General features: G+C 42.4%; 1 protein-coding gene across 4 annotated transcripts in view; it reads left to right on the forward strand.

Annotated features, from left to right (window-relative positions):
• The window catches only part of ctdp1 (CTD (carboxy-terminal domain, RNA polymerase II, polypeptide A) phosphatase, subunit 1), a 53156-nt gene extending 31428 nt beyond the window's left edge, over positions 1-21728 (forward strand). Inside the window, exon 13 of one of the 4 annotated variants that reach the window (XM_076011850.1) lies at positions 13355-13461. In XM_076011850.1, the coding sequence (XP_075867965.1) occupies positions 13355-13439 (85 nt within the window). In that variant the 3' untranslated portion in view covers positions 13440-13461. Of the gene's footprint in view, positions 1-3283; positions 3483-13354; positions 13462-20258 lie in introns of those variants that run through there. The other 3 variants (XM_076011851.1, XM_076011849.1, XM_076011852.1) reach the window with 3 other exon arrangements.
• The last annotated feature ends 4242 nt before the right edge of the window (positions 21729-25970 follow it).

The following is a 25970-nucleotide window of genomic DNA, read 5'->3' on the forward strand; positions in this document are numbered from 1 at the left end:
CACTACATGTCCCTTTAATTATGTCAATTTTCCCAATGTGGGATAAATAAAGAATTGCCATTGTGTTCTATTCTCTTAATCAGCACAGATGTTTTTACCGTAAAGCAACTTCATGAACTGTCGGAAAGTTCCCCTCCATCCATCTTCAGGGAGCGGGTGGCTTACTTCCTGTGAGCTAATTTTCACCCTTCTGGTTATCCAACGTGTGAACAGCCAGCCAGGTTGTGAAAGGTGTGACGAGCAAATTAGCGACTGGACGAAAAAAAATTAACATATATACAATAACGGTCCTCGAGATGTCATGTTGAGTTTCAGAGTTTTAGCAGAGCCGACCGCTCCCTCTTATCGAACTGCGACTCCTCTGCCAGCGGCCGCTCTTCAGCTCAGTCGGCTCCGCTCTGTCACTGAGGATATATGGGCGACGATAACACTTGTGGCTCTGTGTCGGTTTGCAAGCGTCTGCATTATTTGACTTGGGGAGAGAGCGCGGGCAAAAAGGCAGGCTGACATCGAGGATAAGATCCCACTTTAGATTTTCAAATGTCAGCCTGACACGGCGGATTATTGAAAAATTTCCCAACGAGTTCTCAATGGACTGTTGCAAGGCCGCCGCTCCGCAAGCTTCAAACTATGTCCTCAAAGGTCCAGTGTGTAATATTTGGCTTGATTTATGATTTTTCTATTGGTAAAATCTCATAAATAGATTAATAAAACTTAGAACTGTTCATATACTGTATTTTCCGGACTATAGAGTGCACCTCAATATCAGCCAATATAAGATTCTTTTTTTTTTCTTCTTTAAATTGGAACTGTACATATTTAAGCCGCACCGGGCTCTAAGCCGCCCATATCTAGGTTGTGAAATGACATATATATTGGATAGATAGATGGATAAAGATTAGATAGATTTATCGGTACACAGAAAGATTTCTTACTTGTCTATTTACATAACTGAAGTGATCAGTTTCCGAACGGTGCCGGTAACACAGCAGCTAATCAACCAAAACGGAAAAGTTGCACACTGAACCCCCTGAACACACGTGGAACCGCTGTCCCTTTTTCTTCATGCGCACTGGAAGCATTAAAGTCGCTTCATGAACACTGAACCCAGAAACCACCTGTCACTGTTCCTCTTCCTCCTGCGCACTGAAACCGCTGAAGTCACTTTCTTCAGTGTCGGAGTTGAACAGCCTCAGATCAGCTCCGTCACATACAGCACCTTTTCTGTGTCTATGTCTCGTCTTTGCACTTCCTGCCTAAGCGCCCCCTGGCGGGTGTAGTAAAATCCACAGAAAAGCCGCACCTTTGCACGAGCCGCATGGTTCAAAGCGTGGGAAAAAAGTAGCGGCTTATAGTCCGGAAAATACGGTATATATTTCTATGGAAACCCACTGTGGACAATCCAGCCCACTTGACAGCGCGTTTAGTAATTAGGGATACTGCGTGCGTCTTCAAATAAGCCAATGGAGAAGAAGGTGGACAAGGTATCCAGGTTTGTGTGCACAGGCCACCGTAGCTCACCGGCAAGCTCCGGAGGGGGAGTAAAAGACGCTGCAGTCTCAAATGTAACCACTTGATGTCGCCGTTTCTTCTTCAAAATCTCCAAATATTACACACTTTACCTTTTACCAGTTTTATGTAAAACCCACTCTTCGCCGCCTCGTCGCCGACTTTCAAACAGCACGGTAATTGTTTTTCATGAAAGGTTTTGTTTTTCAACAACAGTCGACGTTTCTCGTGTGAACGTGTCAACTTTGCTCTCCCTCAAAAGCATTTTTCTCCCTGCATAATTTATCGGAAACGCAGAGCTCGATGCATCGGCTAATGCGTTTGGAACGCTTCCGCTACTGTCTCCCGGAGGGAGAAAAAAAAAAAGTGAAACAAAACAAAAGAGTTTGCTGAAGTTATGTGAATCTCGCCTCGGACGAGCTTACCTGAACCGTTGCAATTGTCTTATGAAAGTTTCAGGCGCTGCCAGACGGGTTAATCGCCGCAGCCCGTTAATCGCGTCGTTAGCCTTTAGCCTGAATTGATGTGGATGCAGCCGTGGCAACGTGAGGCTCAATTACGCCTATTTTAACAAGCAGGAACCGGTTCAAAGTAAAACCTAGAAAAAATAAGATGGAACTTGAAGCTTTGGGGACGCCAGGGGTTTAATAGGGGACTCAACCCTGCTGGAGTGAAAGAAATTTTCGCCACGTCTCAACTCGGGCAGCTGTGAGACTCTTTCGGACCGTGATTACTGTAAGTTGAAGTGCTATGATTTTCAGAAATTGCCTTTTTTACGTCCAATTGTGGGTTGTGTACAGAAGGCATTAGTCACCAGAGCATTACCGGGGCTGTAAAATTTCAGCCTTGCAACAACAATGTGCTAAAAGTTTTTTTTCTTTCTTTTTTTAAAGCAATGCGAACAGTATGAATAATTGATGTTCCTTCGCGCTGCCAACCCTGAATGGCACTTCTAACGGGCCACATGTTGGCTTTTATTAAAACCTGCAACACCTTCAGCTGAAGCATTTTCATTCTGAGACTTATTTTTCTATTCTGGGTGGGAATTATTTAAACATGAATTTGACACACTACATTTGACTCTTTGACTATTGTGTTGGGAAACTCAAAATCTGTTTTTGGATAAACAGATTCTTGTACGTCCTCCTCTGTGGGGAAATATCCTGCCTTTATCTCTATGAAGCAAAATGATTTGCCCTGATTTCATTATTTTATCTTAATTAGATTTGGAGTAAATCAAAACGCCAGTTACCGGCGATTAGTTCATTAGTTCTTGTCAAACACTAATGAGGACCGCGGATGCCCGGGATAAATACAGTTTAAACAAATTCACTTTTAAACAAAAAATTTACAACAAAATAATTGTAATAAACAGCCATGAAACCAAAGTATGAATCAATGCTGTAAGTTTGTATTGTTTTCAAAAAAAAGATAATTTCTATGCAGTTAATGATTAAGTTGTGATGTTAAATGTTATTCTCACAGTACAACTTTGCAATTACTGTTTGAGTAAGTTCTCCCTGTCTTTCTCGGCATCCTATTTGTACTTTCTAAATATACAACATCAGCCTCTCACCACCAGGACCTTTATAGCAGTGACGTCCATTCTCTGCTACCACACGTCAGCAGTTATCAGTGTGCTGCCTTTTTTAATTTCCTGTTGTTTGTTTAGCTCTTTTTTTTTTTTTTACCCAGCAAGATCAATTCACTCACCTCTTCCATTCCTCTCCTCCCCCTCCTCCCTCCTTCTTCCCCTCCGCCGCGGTGCGAGAAGGAGGACGCGAAGCCGGTGGGCTTGAGCGAGCGTGTTATTACAAGGCTGGCAGCGATGGAGAAGGCTGCGAAGTCTTTCATTTTGGTTGTCAGACGGCGAGGTGTAAGAAGAAAAATGTAAGAAAAATCAAAAAGTGTTTCATCGACTCTGACCCTCTTCTCTTGGAGGCCGTCGAAACTGAAGCTGCTGTCTCCCCACCACCCGAGCGTTCTAATCAGAATGCTTGTGGCGCCGGACTCCGCCGGTGCGCAGAGTGGCACTCTTCTGGAGTTGGTGCTCACTGGTTCGCCATCAAAAATCAAGAGACTTGGCCGTTTAAAGTTTCCCGTGATTAAATAGTTCCCCATCAGCAGTCAAAGGATCCTCAAGTCCCGTCTTGTGCACGCTTGGTTGCCTGTGTGGTTACAAAAAGCTGCTTCAATCTAAAAAGACATGCAAGGTGCTGAAAAAAACCCAACTGTTTGAGCATTGAGTTACAGCTTTAGCCATGATACTACTTTTTTTTGTGCCTAAAAATGGTTAATTAATGCTTAAAAAAAACATTCCTATTTTCCCTACATCTCTTATCTGCCTTCTCCCATTCAGAACGCTAATAATTTCATTCTTATATGAAAAGAAATCTTAAAGTTATTATGGAATAAATGAACTACCAATAAACTATTCAAAGCCTCAGTCAGCTCCAACCCTCTTGGTTTTAAACAAATATAAAGTTAGGGGGGCTGTGTGGTGGTAACCTATCCATGGACCAAAGCTCTTATGGCTTTTAGAGCTGACTGATTTATCTTTGGCCATTAGTTTCACGGCAGCGCCACTTTGTGAGGCCAGTGAGGAACAGTTGGTCTCTCTTAGCATAGTGAACCCACAAACACCTACATTATGATATTTCTTATTCTCGTCGTCCGCTGCATTTATTCCCTGTTGATCCTCTAATAGCTTCCAAGTGTATATTCCTAATTGAAGGTATTTTGTCTCCTTTATTCCAATAACATGAAGTTATTTTTCCAAACGGCCATTTGGGAACCATAACAATTTAAGTCTTTTGTGGTTTGCGTTCATTTATATTCCGATAATGCGCCACTATCGACGGTCTTGTGAAAAGACATTACTCTCCACTGTAGCGTTGCAAGCGAGGCCTTGCCTCCCCAACATGTTTAACAGTCATTCACGCTCTGTTTTTCTTATCATTTTACTGCCTGAGTTCTCACCTCAGCAAGTTGCAGTTGAACGGTAATGGTGCAACACTCATCAATATTTAATTCCCATGAATCAGTCCAAGGTTTTTGCTTTTATTAAAACAAAGGAAAGGAAAAGAAAAGCGCAGTTCAACGTGACATTATACAATGCATCAGCCACTTTTTAAATCTCCGTTTACTGCGGGTGCTTTGTCAGCTCCTGCTTCTGCGGGGTTTTTTTTTTTTTTTTTAGCAGTACGTTGTTTGAAAGGGACAGAGAACCCTGGGAAATGTTTCATGTAATGAAACGCGTGTCCACTTTTTTTCTCCTTTGTGTGTGTTATGAGTGCCTCTGCCATGAACCTGAGGCACAATTGGGGAAAAAAAATGGGTTCAAACAAATGAGCCACAGCGTTTTTTAACTAAGGAGAACACAGAGCCTCATGGGATTTTATTTCTGCCTGAGGCACTCTGAAGGATCACGTGTTGCGCAAGTATGTGTTCTGTTTCTGCTGACTCTGCAGCTTTCAGTAAAGTCTGTTCACCTTGACGTCCTCGTGGGGTTCGTCGTATACGTTTCTTTCTTTCTTTATTTTTTTCTGTGGCCCTGATTTTTCTTACAGCCTGTCATGCTCTTTGGGGGGGGGGTGCCATGTTTCCTTGCCCTTTGTGATACTAAAGCCATTCTTGCGTGGCTGAAAATCAGAGCAAAGCCCCCCCTGTGTTTGCTTCATAGCAAAATTTTTGTTTTTAAAACTCTGGCTGTCTTACGCTTTTTTTTGTGGATTTACTCCAGCTGCTTTTTGACTTGTGGGCCGCGGTGGGCTCTAAAATTTGACAGAGGAGCCTGGAGCAGGAGCAGATGGAGTGTTTTGGTGACCCACCTCATAGGAGGAAAAAAGAATATATCATGGGATGTGTAGAAATCATGTGCTTTCACAAAAGCGTTACAACAAAATATTTAACTTTGAAGCACCACTCGGCTCTTTCCTGAAATGACTCTTTAAACGCTGAAAAAAATGGATGAAATAAAGCTATTTTATTACTTATTAAATATTCATATAATTTCTTCAAATTTGGCGGGCCGGATTAAAAAGCTTAACATGTGTCCCCTGGCCGTAGTTTGCCCACCCCTGTTCTAGAGGTTTTCTACGACTTCTTTGGGGGAAAAAAATGAATTGCCTGTTATGTAGTTCATGGGCAGCTTCTCAGTGCACTTCAGCACATGGACGTTGTGAAGACGACTTGCTAAAGTACGAAAGGAGCGTCAGGATGGAGAAGGAAGTGGATTAAAGTGACTTTGAACAGGTTGTACATTGTTGTTGACTGGGCAGGTCAAACTGTTGCTGACCTACTGGGACGTTCGCCAAATCACAACCTCTGCTAGGGTTTACAGAGAATATAGTCCCAAAAAAGAGATGCCTTATTGGTGTCAGATGAGTCAAAGGTCAGACTAAACAGGCTGGTTGGAGGCTGTCCAAAGGCGACAGTGAGTCAAATAACCAACTTGGTTACGACCAAGGTCTTCTGAACAGTGTCTGTGACCGCATGACGCCGGCAACCTCGATTAATAGCCTGGTATCCTTGCACGAACAAGGTGTACCTAATAAAGTGGCCAGCTAAGAGTATCTATAATGTGCTGCCGCTGCTGTGTCAGTTGATTTTGACAAAGATAAAGGCGGCACGTTCACGTGCAGACTGAGAACTTCCATCTTCCAGTTCCCTGAATGCTGACTTGGCTTCAGCTGCCATTCTCCCTTTTTTTCCAAAGCATTTTATTTTCTTTTTTAATTATTGAAAACATACATTTTCCCAACCCAGCACAACACAACACTAAACTAAAATCAAACACAGACCCACAATATTTATGGCAAACAACAAAATGAAACCCAACAACGCACGTCAGACAAACGAGCTCAACCTTTATATCTTTTCACATTTGGTCATATAATGTAAAATACAATCACTATAAGTGCATAAACGCCTGGATCATTATAAAAATGAATAGCTAAATGAACAAAGGAAACAAAGGCCAAGGAGAAGCTCTTCATGTTTGTATTATTTTTCCCCATATAATTTCAAATTGAGTTAACTTGTTCTTTTTGGTGGCTATCGTCTTTTCCACGTTCAAATGCTTTTGCTGCATCTCATCTGCCGTTCTACTATTGGGTTCCTTGAAGAGTCCAAACCAAGTCATGCGCCCAAACTTGAAATACCAGAAACACTTAAATGCACCTGATTGAGATTTTCTATTTCTATATTTATTTATTCATTTTTAAAATTAGACCCTGTACATGAAAGTTATTTGTAAACTCCCATGCCTCTCGCCCTCCCGCTAGTCTCATTTGCTGTCTGGCGTTATTATTGATTTTCTCTGAGGAAGGTCTATTTGTAGTAGCGAGCGCAGCCGGGCGCTCGCTACTACAAATTGGCGTGCGCGAGTCATTAGAGCAAATTATCTTGTTGCGCTCGGCGGTTCGTGGCGCGGCGATGACGAAGGCCAATAACTGCAGAAATCGTACTTCCTCTCCGTTTTGCGGACGCCGAGAGAGAAGAACGTGCCATTGGATGGAAGGAATCTGTTCAATTTTGTAGTCCTCCCAGGAGGGACGAACACCTGATGTCAGGGGCTCTGCTCCAAGACTCAAAGACAGAGTCGACTCATTCTCTCCAAATCGGCACAATTAAAGTCATTTCCTCCCCAGCCACCTGCCAGTGTAATATTAGTGTATTTTCCTCAGACAGCTGCGCTCATTTCACAATGTTTTATGCTTTAGTACAGAACTCCCCCCCCCCCCCCCCCCCCCCCCCCAAAAAAAAAAATAGTTTGCAGAGAGTTTTAAACAGTAACTTGAAGCGGAACTAAAAGTACTCGTCCAAAAACCAAACACTTTTAACTAATGTGACGTCAGTAAGCCGATTACTGCATGCATGCGTGTGTGTAGTTGCCAGCCAGCCAGACTTTGATGCTTCATGCAAAGAGGAACCTGAGGGGGAGGCAGGAACACGATCTGAGAGTCTCGTTGGACAGAGTTCTCGTCTGCTGTTTTTTGGGGACACTTTTTGTTTCCCTCTAGGTATCATTATTCAGTGCGTACGTGGGTGATTGTGCAGGATTTCAAATGAATTACAGCGTTCCAATATAGACAATTATTGTCAGTAGATCTTAACCAAATCTTGTCTTAAAGCAGCTCTGTACAGAAATAGTTTTCAGACACCTCCTTTTGGCCACTGCTTTAGACGCCCTTTTTTGACTTTTGCCACAATGGGTTCTAAAAGTTGACAGAGGGGCTGGACCAGGAGCAGATGGATGGAGTGTTTTGGTGACCCACCTCAATGAAGGAAAAAATATATCATGGGATGAATAGAAAACATGTGCTTTAATTTCAATTGAAAATGAACAAAAGCGTTACACAAAACAAACAGAGAACAAAAATATTTGTCTTTGTAGACCCATTGTATTTAGCTCTTTATTGAAATGACTCATAGCTCTTTATTGAAATGACTCATAAAACACTGAAACAAATTATAAAATACAGCTATTTCATTACTTACTTGTAGAGTTTCTTCAAGTTTTGCGTAACAATTTGACACACAGATGGTAATGCACACTGAGCGCTGCTTTCATGACATACTTAACAGAATAAAAAAAAAAAAATCAAAGTCTGATTGATAGCCCTCTCATGCGAGAATACTTAAAAGAAAAGAAAAACCGCAGATCCAGTCAGAACCTGTGCGTCGAAAACATCCTTCCTTTAGAAAGGAAAAGGGCGGGGGGGGGGGGAACCATCACAGTCGAATCTCCCATCGGCAACTGCTGCTTTTTGTTCGCCGTCTTTGACTGAGATGAAAGGGGGAAATGAAAGTGTAGCCCATCTAGGACTGGGCCGGCTGGCTTTCTTCCTGTCTTGCCTTCATTTTCCCCCAAGTACTTTTTGTGTTTGCGCCGACGGTTTCGCTTTTTTCTGCCGCCGCCGTTTCAGCCTTGAACTTGCCCAGCTAGCAATTGAGAAAAAAATAACACCACACCGTCTGCTAGCTGGCTGCTACTTCATTGCGTTGTCACTTTCGACCATTTCACTTCCTGCTGTTTCAGTAAACACATCTTGAATCATTTGTTCAACACAATGCTGATGAAGGGCCTTCATTAATTTATTTCTTACATGCATTCATCCATCCTTTATTTCCTCTTATTTCCTCAGATAAGAGGAAACGTGCTTCCGATATGCTTCTTGTGTGTGTCTGTAGTACTGCAAGTGCATTGAGTCACACTATAGTTGGCTTTTACCAGTTAGCTTTAGAAATACTCTCCCTTCACCTTCTGAAGAACAAGCAGAGATGGAAAAAGTAGTTGACTCTATGCAGATATGTGTGTAAAAAACACTCTGGTAAAAGTATTGATTCAACTCCTTTACTCCTTTAATCAAGTAAAGGGCAGAAAGTACAGGTTCTGAAATGTACTCAAATAAAAAGTAAAAATATTTTTTTTTGCCACTAATGAAACAATACATTAATTGATAATTTAGCAAAAATGAAAAAAAGTTGTAGTGGAATAATCTGGACTGAAGTGGCCAAAGTGACCCCAAAGCTGAGTTACTCAAAAATAATCTCCCTCTAAAATATGCTCCACTTGTATATTGTAATACAGCAACAGCAGAGTTCACATTGTCCATGTTTCGTTGGTAATGTTTTCCAAGGAACAACTCCTGAGTCTGCAGCGACGGCAAAGTGGGGCCGTCGCTGCATCACTCCATTTACATTAATGGAAATGGGTGTTTCAACTGTTCGACAAGCATCCGCGTGTTTGTTGTTCGCGGAGCTGCTTTGGGTCTCAGAGGAAGCCGCATCCATTCTTTCATATCTGCCTCCCTCCGCTGCTCTGGGCAGCTCGGCGTTCGCCGACACATTAATTCAATCTCACGCTTTGAATTTATGCACGCGTCTGACGCTTTGACACGTGAAGCTACCAGCCTAATTAAATTTAGGTCATCACCTGGACCAGTTTTTCCTCCCCTCAGTACCTAATAACATCTAAAGGCAGCTGCGAAAAAAAATTACCCCCCCCCCCCCCCCCCATATGCTTCCCTTTTGTGCTTTTCCAGCCGGCGCAGCTTCCCTTTGCACTCGCGTGTGTTTGTTCTGTTCCTATCACCGGTCTGGCAGCTGCAAGCCCGCGCGGTTCTTTCACTGAGCAGAGCCTCTGTTTCCCTGCGCCTGTTGTCCTCACTTTCTGTTCCTGGCAAACCGCCGTTTGAAAGGTGAGTCGGAGTTTGCTGGAGTCGCCGTAAGGTCAGCTGTCAGATTTAGTTGAGCTGACTCTTGCCGTGTATGGTTGCGCGCACACATGCGTGCACTCGCATGTTCCACGGTTGTCCCGCACAGATTTGTCACTAAACGTTCACTGAATAATATCATTAAATGGTTATTGCCTTTATCTGAGCGCTGCAGCTACGTTTGCATGCATTTTTTTTTTTTTGTTGCTAAAAATGTAAATCTCAGCTGAACCGGGCGCTGCCCACATAAGCTCATCCAGCCTTATAACTTGTCACATTTGCATTTCTAAATACATCAGGAACTAAATTCTAACGGCACAGTCCAAAGTATCGGCCAATCCAACACACGGATCGTCTTTAATATACTTTAAAAACACCATGTACGTGTACAATCCAACCCATGAACCGTATTTACTTAACTTTCTGTTAAGGGTGGGATTTTTAGAAATGTAAGACTTTTTATTTTAAAGGCTGTCATTCTGACGCAGCCTTTTCTTTCTTTATATTCATACAGCCGTATTTTTCAATTCCCGCTGCAGTAGGAAGTGCTGAATTGTCTGAATCGCCTGCACACTGCGTCATTGTCAGGTGTTTCAACTCTCTCGAGTTTGAATGCGTAACCCACACCAGAAAACGGCTAGAATTGGGTTGGAAGTCATATTTTGAAATCAAATTTGGGTTCCTGTTAAGTTTGGACAGTTTCGGACCATAGGCTGACCTATTCTCTACCTGCTTTTTGGTGAAGCCTTCATGAAGAAATACATTTTGATGAGTATTAAATGTTTGAAATAACAAAGGTGGATAGTAATCTGACATTATATGGATTTTTTTCTGTCTCTGTCCTTTAGACCGGTCCACAAAATAAATGGCATAACCATGTAATGATTTTGGCTTTGATGAAATGATAATTATTGTAGCATTATCATCAACAGTACAAAACCATTCTTGGCAGCATTTTTTTTTTTCTAAACAGCAAGCGGACACATTGCATAACAGATGGCAGCTGGGCATTCGCTGGCATTTCCAGTTTTTGGACTGCCTTATGCATTGCATCAATTGTACAAAAACAGAAACATAAATACCATATACAAAGTTATCTGGGTGGACTTCCCTAATAGCAGCATCTGGCCTGCATCTTCATTCATGTGTGATCGGCAGCGTATTTTAGCCCAACCACTCTAGAGCCATTGAGCCCATTTGAGTTGAAAAGTACAGATTATGAAAATAATGAAAGGCTGCTAGGGTCCAACAATAGGACTTTTCCATTAGGAAACAGAACTCTTTGGTTGTAACTTCATTATTTAACCCAAGCTGTTCAAATTACAGCATAACACTGTCATTTGCATACATTTTACTTTAAGAGACTGTCGACCAGCAATCTCTGAAGGAGACAGTTATTCTGTTAGTTTTAATATATGCAATTAAAACGTAGCATCTTAACAGCCATAGTTTGACCTTAAGTACCACAGGCTTGTACTTTTCCGTCACCCAGTTTTAGCACTACCCGACTCGACTCACTTCAGCTTGGGTCAGTTTCCATTACAATTGAGTTGGCAAACTTCTGCCGGCCTGAACATTTTTGGCTTACTTGAAACCCAGGCACTAGGTACTATAACAGGTACTATCATAGTACCAGGTACTACTACCTAATGGACAAGCTTAAAAACCCATAGACCAGTCTCACATTCAGATCATGTGATCTGGAAACACTTCAGAAGGGGGTAAAGACATTTGGAAGGCTTAGTACATTTGAGACAATGACGTCTCAGTGACACGATTACGCTACAAGCAGCCAACTCTATAGCCAACACATTGGGACAGATGAAAAGTACTCTTTTGCATTGTGAAGTTGGCTCAGGGGTCATCCCTGTTCTGGTGGCAGCCAGCGTCTTTTCTTTGTTAGTCTGCCGGTAAGACCTGATGCATGACTTCTGAATTTGCCTGTCATCTGAAGAAGGATTATAAATCTAACAGTTTTAGGACCCTGACAAGAGTCGTCACCCCCCCGGTGAACATGCCCAATCCAGCAATGCATCTTATCCGGCGAAGCAGAGCGGACTAACTGCAAAATCCATCCTGTTCCCCATAAACAAAGCCTGCATAGCGACGGAGAGGCCACAGAATGAGGAATGCTAGTGCTTACTCAGGCTTTTCATATATGCAAGGAGGAAGGCGGAGGAATGCATAATTCGGTAAACTAAAACTGCAAGTAATCTGACCCAGTTTCCCCCACCCCACCAACCCCCCCCCTTGCCTCGCGGCTCCCAGCTCACGATTCAAGCGCTTCTTCTGTTTATGCTCGGTGGTTTTCAGATTGATCTTGCGATGACGCAAAGCGAAGCTTCTCGGGGGAGACCCATTGTTTATCCCGCTCATGAATTAGATGAGCGTGCGCAGCATATTTTCAAGGCAGAAATTAATGATTGCGGTGCTTTTGGTAGTGTTTCCCTAAAATAGGCTTTTGATCGCAATGTTTTTTTTTCCTGTTCTCCCTGATAGTAACAAACTGTGCATATGGGAGCTTGTTTTGTATGTTGTCAGCCACAGTGAGCGTACAGTGCAGGTTCTCTTGTGAACGGTGAAGAGCAAGGTGGACGAGGTATTCAGGTTTCTGCTCACAGGCCACTGTAGTTCACTGGCAAGCTCGACAGAGGGAAGGTACCGAGTCACTTAGAGGACTGCGATCTAAAATGGAACCACTCGATGATGCCGTTTCTTCTTAAAAATGTCCAAATATTACGCACAATTTTATACAGTACTTTACAAGTACATTTAAGCGTAGCTAAGCCTCTAAGTCAACACTATTCATAGTTGTAAGTACATTAAGTATAATTGCTTTTGATCTTAAACGCACGCAGGCAAACGCTTTGCGTGCGTTGAATGATGATGCTCGCATGGCAATCTCTCGTAATGACATTTTTTCAAAAGCCGTTCCTACTAATTACACTCTCCTCTAACCTTAAGCGTGCCTCTTTGGGGAGGCGCAGCCAGTGCAAGCCAATTTAGCCTACAAAAAATGCCACATTCTGAACATGAAGAATTCAAATTAGTTGAAGCTTGGCAACAACGAAGGTGTGAAGGGAAAGCGGACCTCATTAGGAGCCATCTCACCGTCTCGGGGCAATTAGCAGGCTTGGAAGGAAATGCTTTGAGCTGTGATTGGTCAATTCTCTGCCCATTGGATGACCTGATGAGGACATGAGTTGACGTTTTTCAGCTATTTTAAAGCCAAAAATTAAATTAAATGACTTTTGACTTCTTCATGCCAAGTGTCTCTTGCATTTACCTCTGAAATAATAATTTAAAATTGTTAATTCTGTTTCATATTCATTCATCTGAAATGTTTATCTGAAGGTGTCCGGCCTCGGACGTGGTTGAATAATTCGTAGGATGAAAGCTTTAACCATCGCCGTAACTGGCCAAAACTGTTATTGCAGTAGCTCCAGAAGAATTCAATGGAATGAAAACATAATTAGACCATGACTTGTTGAAGTTTGATTAAAATTTAATGAACTTAAAAAAGATTATCTGTAACTAGGGACAACTGGAGATGTATGAAGCTCTCTCTTTGCTAGACTTAAGTTTTTCAAGTATGAGTCGAGTTTTGGTGGTTCTTTCTTTTACAGCACAGCAGAGATGGAGGTGGGAACTCTCCACTGTCCTGTGAAAGTACCAACCAAGAATTCTAGCTTGCCATGCTCCTACTGCTGACTGTTTTGAGACATGATTTCATCAGCAGAGTGGAGGCTTTCTTTTTTTTTCTTTCTTCCTATTTTTTAAGCCATCAAGAGCGCACATGCAAAAAGAAATTAAATAAATAAAAAATATCACAGCCGTCTCAACTTTGGAGTGTGTCACATCTAATTTGAATTTTACTCCTCTACCTAACTGCAGCTATGACCTGTCAATGTTAACTTCCCTGATTGGGCTTCAGCAGACGGTAGATAAAAGGGGAAAAGTCGGGGAGTAGGCGGCCACTGGGTTGTATCCGTAGCAGTGCTGGAGCGCGGAGGCAGAAAAGCCCAAGGCAAAAAAAAGAAAAAAAATCTGTCACAAATATTTCATGAGCTGGGACACTCCGAGCTTATGAATGAATTAAGCGTCTTTGGAAGGGATCCAAAAAGATAGCTTCAAAAACAACGTATACTTAAGGTCCAGCCAGTTTACTCATTTATATCTACTGTCAACAAAACACTCGCCTCTGTCTTTTTGCAGGCACACAGTTTATGGAGGCTCTCTTTCGGGATGGAGTATTTTGCAGGCTGCTAACCTTTAAAAAGAACGAAGGCATATCCTTCTTTTTTTGCCCCCCTCCGTGGTCTTTGAACCAGAGTCCAGAGCTACGAGTCCAAATCTGTCTCAAGTGCCTCAGAACAGATCTGTCTTGTCAAAAGTGGCGCAGCCAGTGAGCAGACAGGAGAGGGGAAAAAAGACGGGATGCCTGGGGGGGTTATCTGATTCTGCCGCCTGTGGCTGAGTCAGAGATGGGGTTGGAAGCTGACAGTGAATCACACTGTACAGTTGTATGACAGTCATAGATTTTTGTTTTTTCTTTTTTAAATTTCAAACACATTTGTCAAACCCCTCCCCAGAAAAATCATCCAAGGTTGCCTCGGATAGTCTCGCCTAATACACCGCTCACATAAAGTTAAGAATATTACACTTTTGGATGAAATTTCAGAATGCTCTAAAATAACGGTAGCATTTGAATGCACATGTCTAGTTGTTGAGCCTGTAGTACTTTTTATTGACTTTTTACACTTTAAATACATTTCAAATAAAAGTCCAAAATCTCTAACTTAGAGTAGTCTATTAAAATGATGTCATGGACAGCTTAACTTTAAACTAAGGTGTTAACTTTGGCTTTGTCACCATCTGGCATCTCTGTGTTGATTAAGATATTCCGCAAATTAACCCAGACAAAACTGAACTACACGTCTCTTCTGGGTTTTTTCCAAGTACTGTTTTTTCTTTACGCCCGATCTACTAATATCTACAGAGGCGTTAGTGCTAAAATCGCTATCGTCACGGTTCGTCACGGCATATTTTCTCATTAAGACCTGCTTCAATAACACATTTGTTTCTAATCGTCATGTTTTCGTGGTAAGATAATGAAATGAGAAGCGGGCAGAGATAACGCCTGCTTTAAAAAAGAAAAAAAATGCAAACTAAGTGAATGCGCTGCTTATCACCTCCCTTCATATTGAGCAGCAGAATGCACCAGTGATAAAAGGTGAATTGATGATGCTGACTAAAAAATAACAAGTGATATCATCCATTCATTCAGCTGGGGTGACCAAAGCTGTGTCCTTCCAGCGCTTGCTAGTTTGCTTTTTCATTGTAATGATGCTGAGGCAGCCGAGGCAGTAGCTGTAGCTGTGAGTCGAGGGCTGAGAGCAGCGGGAGGATAGATTCAACTTAGTCACGGTCAGTCGGTCCTGGCGTGAGACCTGTTAACGTTGACCCTCTCGAACCAAGTCTGGAAACTCAAAAGTTTTGTTCATTATTCAGCTCATTACCTCCCTCTCCTCCCTTTCACACTCAATTGCCCCCATTTTTTGTTCTCTTTTCACTCTCTGCCCCTCAACCCTTCCTTCCCTTTTTTGCTGAAGTCAACTTGTCAGAGGCACTCAAACGCTGTCCTTCTCCATTTTACCCTGCCTTCCCTCTTGACAGTCCTACTTACCGCTGTGTTAGCTTGAGTTGTCGGTCTTTGCCTTTTTGTAGAGGTTTATTCTCTATAAGTTGTGGAATATACAACCTGTTTTTATTTTCATGTATTCTGACCTAACCTTTCTGTCCTGGCTGCATTTTTTCTGCATGCGGGACTAATGAAGGTTTCTTCTTCTTCTTCTTCTTCTTAAACGCACCATTTCATTGTGCTGTATCTGCGCTATTGGCCGTTTAATGCTGTTGTTGAAGCAGTTTTGTTTAGCCAGTGATTGGGATGTGTTTGTCAAAGCGAGAGTAGCCGCAGGCTATCTACCTGCTTTTAATAAGTAACTTCAATTTCGGGGCAGCCACTCTGTGTCTTGTTTGCAGGGAGCAAAACATGGAATAAATACATGAAATGGCACCAAAATTACCATTTTAACCCCATTGGAGGAAATGACCTGCAGGTAAGAATGATTGAAAAGTGTGAACTTACCATGTTTCCTCATGCCCACCAATAAGGGGCGGAGAGGGTGGGGCTTCATGTCTCGACAGCAGTGGTGGATTTTTAGGAGACATGAAGTGGTGGACAACAGAAAGCTTCCCATGAGGGTCGGAGCACAGTGGGGAGGACCTGAGGAGGAAGAGGCAGCGGAGAGAGCAGAAATGGGCTGCTCGTGTGAATTGCTTGAATTCTTTGACTTTACAAAACTGAAATTGAGTCTCTCTGCTGAATTTCAACATTGCCACATTCTTTGGAAAGACATGGCTGAATGTGTTGAGGAAAGGGGGCAATATGTGTTGCATAACATCCAAGCTTTGGTCGCCATGTGGACGGTCAGGTGCTGGAGACGGGACTTTGAAAGTCAACTGGTCGTTTATACCTAAAACTTTTCAATTTGTTATGTTCCAGTTTGTTTAAAAAATCGTGAGTGCTGTTAAACAGTGGAATGTATTAAATGAGCTTCTGCTCTGTTGGGAAGGTTTTGGTGTGTCCTTGACATCCTGACGCTGTAATATTATACTACATATACAAGTGCACTCAAACAAAGGGACTGCTTTGTCCTGTTTAATATGGAACTCGTACTATGTTAAATCTATCAAATAAATCAACACTCAGACATAAAAACAAACACATTTATCTGTCACCTTGAAAACCTGCTGTTTATTTATTCTGCACTCAGAACTTCAGTCCCACAAATCTCGCCGCCCTTTGATAAGGTGACCTAGCTATGACAGTGTTGGGAAGTAATATGTGAGTCGTGCTGACAGGACTCAGCATTTATTCAGATATTAATCTAACGTGTAAGTTGTTTCAGCAGTGTGCCTCCAAGTACGGTGACGTTTTTTTTGTTTTGGTTTTTTTTTAGCTCCTCAGTGTGCTACTTTGTATTTCCATTAAGTGACCCAATCACTTTCCTAACCTTTTCTTCAAGGGACAAGTCAAAAGAAAGTGCACTGTGCTGCCGTGTATGGACACTATTTCAGCAGAATATTTATGATTGTCGAGGCAGGCAGCCCCTGTGCCTGGAACATGAACACCACCAACCCCAATTCCTTGGAATGGCCCAACGTTGCTGACACTACCCAAAGATATCCCAGTTGGAACCGGCTTATCTAAAATAAAGCTTCCATGGTCTTTGGTCTTGGTCCCTTTTGCGTTCCTCTATTTGCTTCGGCTCCAACCTCCAGCCATACCCTGTAACATGCACAGCCAATAGGCACAGGTCCCTTGTGTCTTTCCAAGTAACTATTGATTTTAATTACGGTGGAGGATGGAAGGTTGGGTTTCAGCAGCAGAAATGCCGCCTGTGTGCACACAAAACTGTGTAAACTTCATATGACTTCATATGCCTTTTGTTGATTGATTGACCTCTTCGGTTGAAGCAAAGGTGAAGAAATCCCTCGAGCAGAAGTGTGCATCGAATAAGACTCGTAGGAATTCAATAAACGTGGATTAAGACTTGAGCCTGATTTGGAGCAGACACTGATAAATGTGACGTGGGGTGTTTGCAGTGCCGGCGCTCGGATTAACGGCCGACTGGAAGCCTCCCTATCACCACCACCACCACCCGCTGTCTCAACCGTTAATATCCGTAGATGGTGGAGAGGAGTTGCCCCAGTGTCTCGTCGCACTCGACCAAGTTCGAACTCATCCTCCCTCGACTGGGCTGTGGTGACTCATCACGTGGCCCAGGTAGCTGGGATTGTTATCACTAATGGTGCTATACTGACTCATTTTCTTGCATCTTTGCCAAATAAATAATCGTTTGCCGCCCTCGTCTAGCCTCTACGACTCAGCCGCACATTATCCTCTGATCCCCCCCCCCCCCCGGGAAAACATTAAGCTTGTCAATTTGGATGATCGGAGCCGTGCTGCTGCAACACGTGCCACCAGTCGGCCGGCGTTCGATGTAACCCGCCAATGTTACCGGGGCCCCTCCGCTGATATTAGCCGACATCTGACCTTTAATGAATGCGCAACGGGGGCCGCGCTGTTATGGGAGGTCGGGCCGGCGCTGTCTTGACAGCAGCGTGGCTCTAATGAGAGGGGTCTCTCCTGTCACTCGTCTACGATAGCTGTGCAAAAAATAAAAAATAAAAAAAAAAACTCTGAACAGCTCATTAGCATCCTGCCTAATAAGCCACTCTGTAACCGGTGTCACCCAAAAGACACAGTGGGAGGGGACGGAGGCATGGCGAGCGCACCTAGCAGAGTGGTTCTACGTCCCTGCGAGCTGCCATCACCGTTGCTCTTGTTTGCAGTTCTTTTTGGCTTCATCCTATGTCCAGTTGTCAGTGTTGTTTGCTGCAAAGTTTATCGGACTGTCTCCGTGCAATTGAATAAAAGGTGTTTCTTAATGCACCTAGGTGCTGCATTCTTGGCAAAACTGTACACCGCAGCTAAAGTAAATCCTGTCGGCTGCAGTTGTGTATTCTTAACACTGTTTCATTCAAAACATTCAAGTAAAATTCAGTAGGTGGTTTTCACGTGACGTCACATGGCCGTAGATGGAGGGAAGGAAGTGAAAAGTAGGTTCGTTGCTCTCTCGAAAAATGCCTATGTTTTGCACAGGTCGCTCCAATCGCTCTAACTGATCCAAGTCCATTCCCACTTCCTTCCTCCATCTGCATTCTTGCCAACTTTGCACGTCATCATCACCACGTAACTGAAGCACAACTATTGTTCAATCACTATGAAATTCATCCAAATATGCTGGTCTGACTAATGCTAATTATTGCTATATAATTCGTCATTATTTTCTAATTTTACGGCTTTCTGTTTTGAATTGCACCTCTGGACAGTATGGTGGCGCAATGCCTTTCATGTCACAGAAGAAGGAATGGGCTCTATTCTTTTTTCCTATTCTTTTTTTATAGGAGATATATATTTATTTTTGCTTACTGGGTAATCTTCCTCTCCCTTTGTTTTCCTTCCCTAGTAGCAAGAAAACACCCACTGAAGATTTAATTAGCTATCTACGCAGCCTAACGAATCGGCCCAGTCTTTGCAGCATTCTGAAACGCCTTTGATTCCCCTCGGATGGGACATGGTTAAAAAAAAAAAACAGTGGCTTGCAAAATAGCATTATGGGTGTTATATTTGTCATGGCAACGTTTTTTATACAACCTATCTGTTTCTCGGGGACAAAAAAAACCATTTTATCCTCTTATTTTAAACTGAACCAGATGCTGTAAACATAAACCGGGCTATTTAGTTTGCCAGCCACTTAAATGTTAAGAAAATTAGAAAACACGTCCGCGGTGCCTGCACGGAACCGCGTGGAAACCGTTCCGTACCTTCTCGCCCAGAGGGTCCGAGCGGCGGCGTCGTGCCACGGCTCGAACGGTTCACGCGAGGATCGCAAGATCGAGCGACAATCCAGGTAGTTTCTCCCAACTGTGTCTTAAGTATGTGTAAAAAGGAAAAATAATAATACTAAAGTGAACTGCTGGTATCATACAAAATGCAGGTATTTAAAGTATAACCTGCAGTTTGTTCATCATAGTTTCACATTTTATGTGAAATCTGCTTTATTATTTGACAGCCGAACTGAACAGCTCAAGTTGTTGGAGCTGATGCGTCACGTTGACGTTTCACAGTGAAATACCACACATAAAAACAAAATCCAGCACAGTGTATATTATAATGAAAATCAACCGGATCCACCGTGTTTTCCAATCATTAACTTCCTGGCTGAACAATTCTACCTGCTGCAGTTGACGCAGGCGCTACGTGTGAAGCCTGCGGCTGACTATTTTTCCCCAAGCCCCCAGAGTCCAAGATGGCGTCCCATTCATTTCAATGAAGTTGCTCACCCAGCGCATGGCTCCAAAAAAGTTTTTTACGTCTCGCTCACGAACCGTACAAACGTGGAAATGAATGTATTTTTTACGGAACATCTGACGATGTTGTTTCGAAATTTTCGCACACGCTTTGAACGTGCGCGTACAAAGCCGTGACGTCATTCTCAGAAAGAGAGACAAAAAGTCTATGAATAGAAATATACAATAAAAAAGGTTATATTATAAAGCATGAGTTTGGTAGGAGGTGTCCAGCCAGCCATTTTACAAACGTTTATTTTTGTATTGCGGTCAATGGGGAAAATGCGATGCCATGGAATTCTTTTGTTGCAGTACCTTGAGTGGCCACTGGGAGAAATCGGGCACGAACTTGCACACTGACTTTAATGGCCGCCACAGACACTTTTGGTGCAAATTGTGTGTAATAATGCCTGTGAGCTTTAATGGCACCACACAAAGTGGACGGTTAGCCTAGCTTCGGCTAACCGTTCCTCCCATTAAAAAGCTTGGGCGGCTATCGCAAAGATAACTGCGTTCCTTTCACAACTCAGTCTTCTTTTGCTGTCTTCGCAGGGGTCATAAACGCAAACACGATGAAGCCAAGGAGGGGGAGGACGACGCCGAGGAGGAGGAGGAGGGTGACAGCAAGGGGAAGAAGGAGGAGAGCGACGAATCTGCCGACGAGTCTTCGAAAGACTCCAACGAGGAGGAAGGCGGCAGCAGCTCGGAAGCGGACGAGATGGCTGCCGCCTTGGAGGCGGAGCTCAATGACTTTATTTGACGTGCAAAATGAAAGGACAGGAAACAAGAGACGATGATGAAAAAAAGAACTGTTAGTAAAATACCAGTCCTCCAGCAAGTAGTGAAGACAAACAACAAAAATCTATTTTTCTGCTTTGAGAATCAGTGTGTACTTGAGATGGTGTATGAGACGAGTGTGTGCGCGCGCGTGTGTGTGTGTGTGTGCTGTAAGAGTAGAATGAATGTCTTGTACATAAAATAATTGTTGCTGTGTACATAAAGGCTTAGATTTTTCCCCTAGCGTTGATATACAGCCTTTTTTGGCTTTAAGAAAAAAACTTTGATGTTAACATTTTATTGTAAGATAACAAACCATATGACACAAGAGATTTGATACGATTCTCTTTTCTTTTTCTTTTTTTTTTTGGCTTGCTTGTTTTTTCAATTGCGATTTTTTATATTCATGAGGAAGAAAGATCAATAAAGTTGTCAACTGTAACATTTTGCTGGTCGTTCAAAGCCAAAGAGTTTGGGACTATAATTTTTTTTTGTTTGTTTTGTTTGTTTTTTTTGTTTGTTTGTTTTTTCAGAGGTGAGCAGCTAAATATTTTATCCTGGACTTCCAGTTTGACTTTTCTGTTGGGGCCCAACCCCCCACAACCCCTACCAGGTGCACACACAAACCCCTGAACCACAGCACCACAACTGCAACCAGCGACGTTTGAATGTGTTTCCAGTCATTTCTCCTCGTGGTGTTTGTACTTTTGATAAAAATAATAACAATAATAATAATAACAATGTGGAAAGCCGGCTCTTTAGGTCTTTGTGACAACCCCGCAGCCTCTGTTGTGCACTGTGAGCTGGTTATTTCCCTGTGTTTTCATACAAGTGTCCTCATATTTTTCTTCGGCGTTCCCTGTTCTTACATTTCAGAAGGTGTTGTTTGTTTTTTTCCTTTTAAGCTGTACACTGGAGCGTCAACGTTGAGAAACCTGTCCCTCATAATGTAGACATGAAAAAAAAAAAAATCATCAATGTGTCAACTCTTAATTTGAATCAGTCCCTGCAGTTTGTTTCTATACTTCCTCTCCTAGTTGTGTGGTATACAGGACATCCTTCCCTTTGCACATATGCTAAGTTGTAGATTTTTATTTTATTTTTATTTTTTTTAATTTTGTACTTTTGCAGCATGGGCAGCTAAAGTTTTCCAACCTTGACCTCACAGACTCGCTTCCTGCCGCTGGTGACCGAGATTACACGGGCAGCATTTAGAATTTGTGCAACTGATGGAACTAAAAAGTTCTCTGCATTTCCTGACTTTGAGTTAAGTAGTAACTAAATCGAATCAGTCCTCATCTTTATGTGCGTCTCAATGCGTGTTGCTGTTTCATGCCAAATTATAACTTGTGATTATTGACTGGCCGAAGAGTTGATGAGTCCATGCAAGTGTTGGGAAACTCTGGACTGGTGACATGATGTTTGTTCTATCTATCTAATACAGGTGCTCACATTTCCAGCGATTGCTACTGGATTTATCTTTGTGACATAACTTGTGCTCATCTAATCTCGTAGCGGCAGCTGGATTTATAGCATATCTGGCAGATCCATGTTCCATCTTTGAAAGCTCCAATCCAGAAAATTCCAGTCGACGGTCTCGCTGTGGCTGTTTACTTCTGGGGGACACGTTGGCGAGACAAAGTGTTGCACCGTTGCCATAGAAGATTAGTATTGGCAGAACTGTCATCTCCCAAGTGTCGGTTGGATGTTCCCCAGATGGATGTGGGAAATGTATCTTGAGAATATGTGAAGCATTCTATCCAGCATGTCGAGCCACTCTGTCGGTTACCAAACGTTTCCTTTTCAAAAATGAACAGCTTGTGTAGCTAAAACATGAAAATTAAAATAGAAAGTAGTTGCAAATGGAGATTGTCCATCATAACAAGGAAATAGTTGGTAATTCTTAAAACAATACATTCACTTCAGTTGTATTAGTCTTGTACAAAGATCTTACACGGCCCAACTGTTGAGGCCTAACATGTGATACTGTTGACATTCAGAATTTATCGTGTTTTTGGATGTTTCACCCATCCTGGTTCGCATGATCTCAAACATCACACAGCATAGAACTTCGGCCTATTTGAAAATAGTACAATACCACCTTAGAATCATTATTAGATTAAAGGAAAAACTTGGTCTTACTGATTATTTTAATGCACAGTTAGTCAGTTACCTTAGGAGCAATTTCCTCTTCCTCCCAATGCTGTCAGGACAGAACAAACAGCATTGCTCTATAAATAAAAATAAATAGCCTCAATTATTAATTGACAGGTAAACGATATGGAAGAAAGGAATTCTCGCTGGCAACATGATGTATTTACGAGGAATGCACCAACACCGGAGTTGAGGACTCTACTCGTACTCGTAAAACGTGCCGGTACCAAGACACTGATTCATATTCATGTATTATGACAATTTTGTTAAATTTGTGTTTGAACTGCATTGAAACTTTTGTTCTAGAAAAACATGTTGTACTCGTAAAAAAGTGGTATTGGTGCATCCCTAGTATTTACTATACTAATATGTCACATGGCATCATGAAACCATGGTCAGTTCAAATCTGATTACATCATTGCTTTCTACAAACTGGTTTACAGCTGGTAAAGTGGTTTTGCATACAGCCACTTTAAGTATTTGTGATCTAAAAAAAAAAAATAATAATAATAATAATGAATAATACATCATTACTTGATGTTTGGAAATGTTTCAGCGTGAAGGCAGGCAGTATAGTAGATTCAGTGACTTAATATTCAGATTCAGCGAGTTAATTTTAACCGTCTGTCTTATTCATATCCCGAGTCTGCTCACGTCTCGCTCAAGAGGTCTGAAAAGTGCAGAGTGAAGCAAGTGTCGAAGTTTAATTGCGGTTGTCCGAATTACTGCCCAGTCGATGATTCGCCCTCACTGCTCCAGCCGTCAAACGCATCAGCGTCATCCTAGCAGACGCTCAGCACATTCTCTTTTTTTTTTCTTCGGTGGACATTTTTAACCTGCGTTTCACTCAAACAAAAGACTTGTTTTGTGTTTGTACAGTCTTGTTTCCTACTGGACTTTAAAAAAAAAAAAAAAAAAGACAATAAGAAGGAAGGATTCATTAAAAAAAAAAATATGATTCTTCTAAGTAATGCGACTGCGTTTGGTGTTTTTCTTGTCTTTCTTCGAGGCGGGAGCTCCCAAAGAGAATCGCGTGCATCCAATTTCAGAACCGACGTTCTTGGCTAAATCATATTTCCAGATGAAGCTATTAGCGCCTTCTGTTGCATCTCTGGTTTTACACATCAGAGCTATAGCGTGTATGACACTATAAGGCTCCCGCTAGGAAGCAACAGCCACTTAATGGGCTTTGTGTCACGAGAAGCGAACCAGCACCATTAGGCCTCATCCTATCTTCCCGCTCGGGTTGATGCATCTTAAAGCAAATGTCTTGCATATGAGGAGGAAGCTCTTTATTTTTTGTCATCCCCCCCCGTCGTTGATTCACATAGACAAAGGGGCGTCATTACCGGTGAGAACAGGAAGCGCCACTCGTCAGTTTGCGATCTCAAAATGCAGGAAGAAAGGGATGCAGCGTAGTGTATTTTTGTGCCAAAAAATAGAATACATGCAAATGGATTTAGCATTTTGTTTTCCCACATTGGACTCCACTGTTGCCACACTACCATATTCAGCCCTCTGTTGACAGCCATCTGAAAAATATCTGTTTTTAGCTCACAGCTGAAATGCATGGCCTGTCCTTCCTGTTTTGTTTTGTTTTTATCACATTTCTGTGGAAATAAAGGTGTAAAAGTGGAAATTACACAAAAAAAAAAGTTGCTAAAACATTCTAAAAATGTGAGAAAAAAAATGTATACCACTGGAACCTCAAAATCAGTTGCAACTTCAACAAAATCAAAAGATACATTTCGCATTGTTCTTATTCCATGTAAATAATTCACCATCAAGTGCAGAACAGAGAAGGGGATGGATAAAAGGGATGGAAGGGGCCATAAATGTCAGACAAGCTCAAGTACAGCGGCGCTGATGCGGTTGTTCCCTCCCGAAACCTGCCGTCTTAAAAGCAAAGCAAACAGCCATAAATGCGAGGCCGTCTGTGCCGTGATGGAGACGGAGGCGGATTTTCCCTCTGTGGGGGATTTTCTATTCCCTTCCCCCGCTGCCTTGCCTGGCCCATTGTGATTTGGAACCACATGTCTAAATGTAAATAAGTGTCGATTTCCCAGCTGCTTTAGATCAGAACCAGCTGGTTTGATCTAATCCGAGAGTGACATTTGTCCAGTCCCAGAAAGTCAACAGGGTTTTGGTCCGCCTGCTGATGAGGCCGAGGAGACGAGTCTTTTGCAGAGCGGGCTGAGAGCGAATGCTTTGACATCAGGGTCGACAAGAAACAGTAATTAGCACTTAGTCGAGGAAATTAAAAAAATAAAAAAAAAAGCAGAGAAGCACTTCCGTAAAGTGTCTTTAGCACAATAATGCATAAAGTTTAACCCTGATTTGTATTGTGGTGGCCGGAAAACTGGACTCAAAATGAGATTGAGTTAATAAACAGAAACTAAGCAAATTGTACGTGAGAGGAATCTGCCATTTATTACCGATGACACGACGCAATTATATTTTCATCTTTTCATGTGATTATGGAGAGTTAAATGGCGCTGAGTTTGATTGGTTTGGGGTGTTTTAGTGAGGACATGTCACTCAGGTCAAACTCACCAAGTGAGCTGACTTGACCTGTCAAAAATTATTTTTTGAAATCATTCAACTTCTTCGAGTATTCTGTCCAAAGTGCTGGTCCAACCCTGATCACTGTTGTTGACCAAAATCAAAGTGTACTTCTATAGTCGAGGTTCGCAAATACAATGTGCCTCAATAGAACACCCTTCTACCCTCGGACCCTTGTTATATTTCTACTTGTTTTGGCCTTTATTGTATAGTATTTTCTCACATTTTTCACACATTCTGTTTTTGCATTTTGTCACCTGGCATTCGCTGTGGATATAGCAAAGTGAGAATTTCATTGCGCGGAAATGCGTTTTTGATGTGGTTGAGGAAAAGCTTAACAGGGTCTGCGGTTATTGACAGGAATAACCATGGATCCATCGTCCACACCCACTGCATTCCAATCAGTTGCCGTCGCTGTCACAAAGACGGCCGGGTTGTTGCTTTCCTCAGAAACGTCGCCGTTGAGCCATCTTCCCGAGACATTTTGCGCTTTTTGGAGACAACAACGCGTGGTCTAAGCAAGGCATTCGCTCCAGGGCCAGATGGTGCCATATTCTACCATCATTACATTATGGAGGCTACATTTACTACATAATGATGTGTTGTGCAAACAAAACGTTTGGTTGCCACGGTCACGCCCATTTATTGGATTCCGCTCCAAGAGAGGAACTCTTTTCATGTTTTCTCCCGGCGTCCTCGTCCACGGTTAAAATCTACCACCTGTTCTAGTGACCGCAGCGAGTGGACCACCGGGTGACCCTCCAGGTGAAA

Source organism: Nelusetta ayraudi, unplaced genomic scaffold (genome assembly GCF_046127955.1).
Source record: "Nelusetta ayraudi isolate G7.1 ecotype Tasmania unplaced genomic scaffold, CSIRO-AGI_Nayr_v1 ptg000135l, whole genome shotgun sequence".
NCBI classification, from domain to species: Eukaryota; Metazoa; Chordata; class Actinopteri; order Tetraodontiformes; family Monacanthidae; genus Nelusetta; species Nelusetta ayraudi.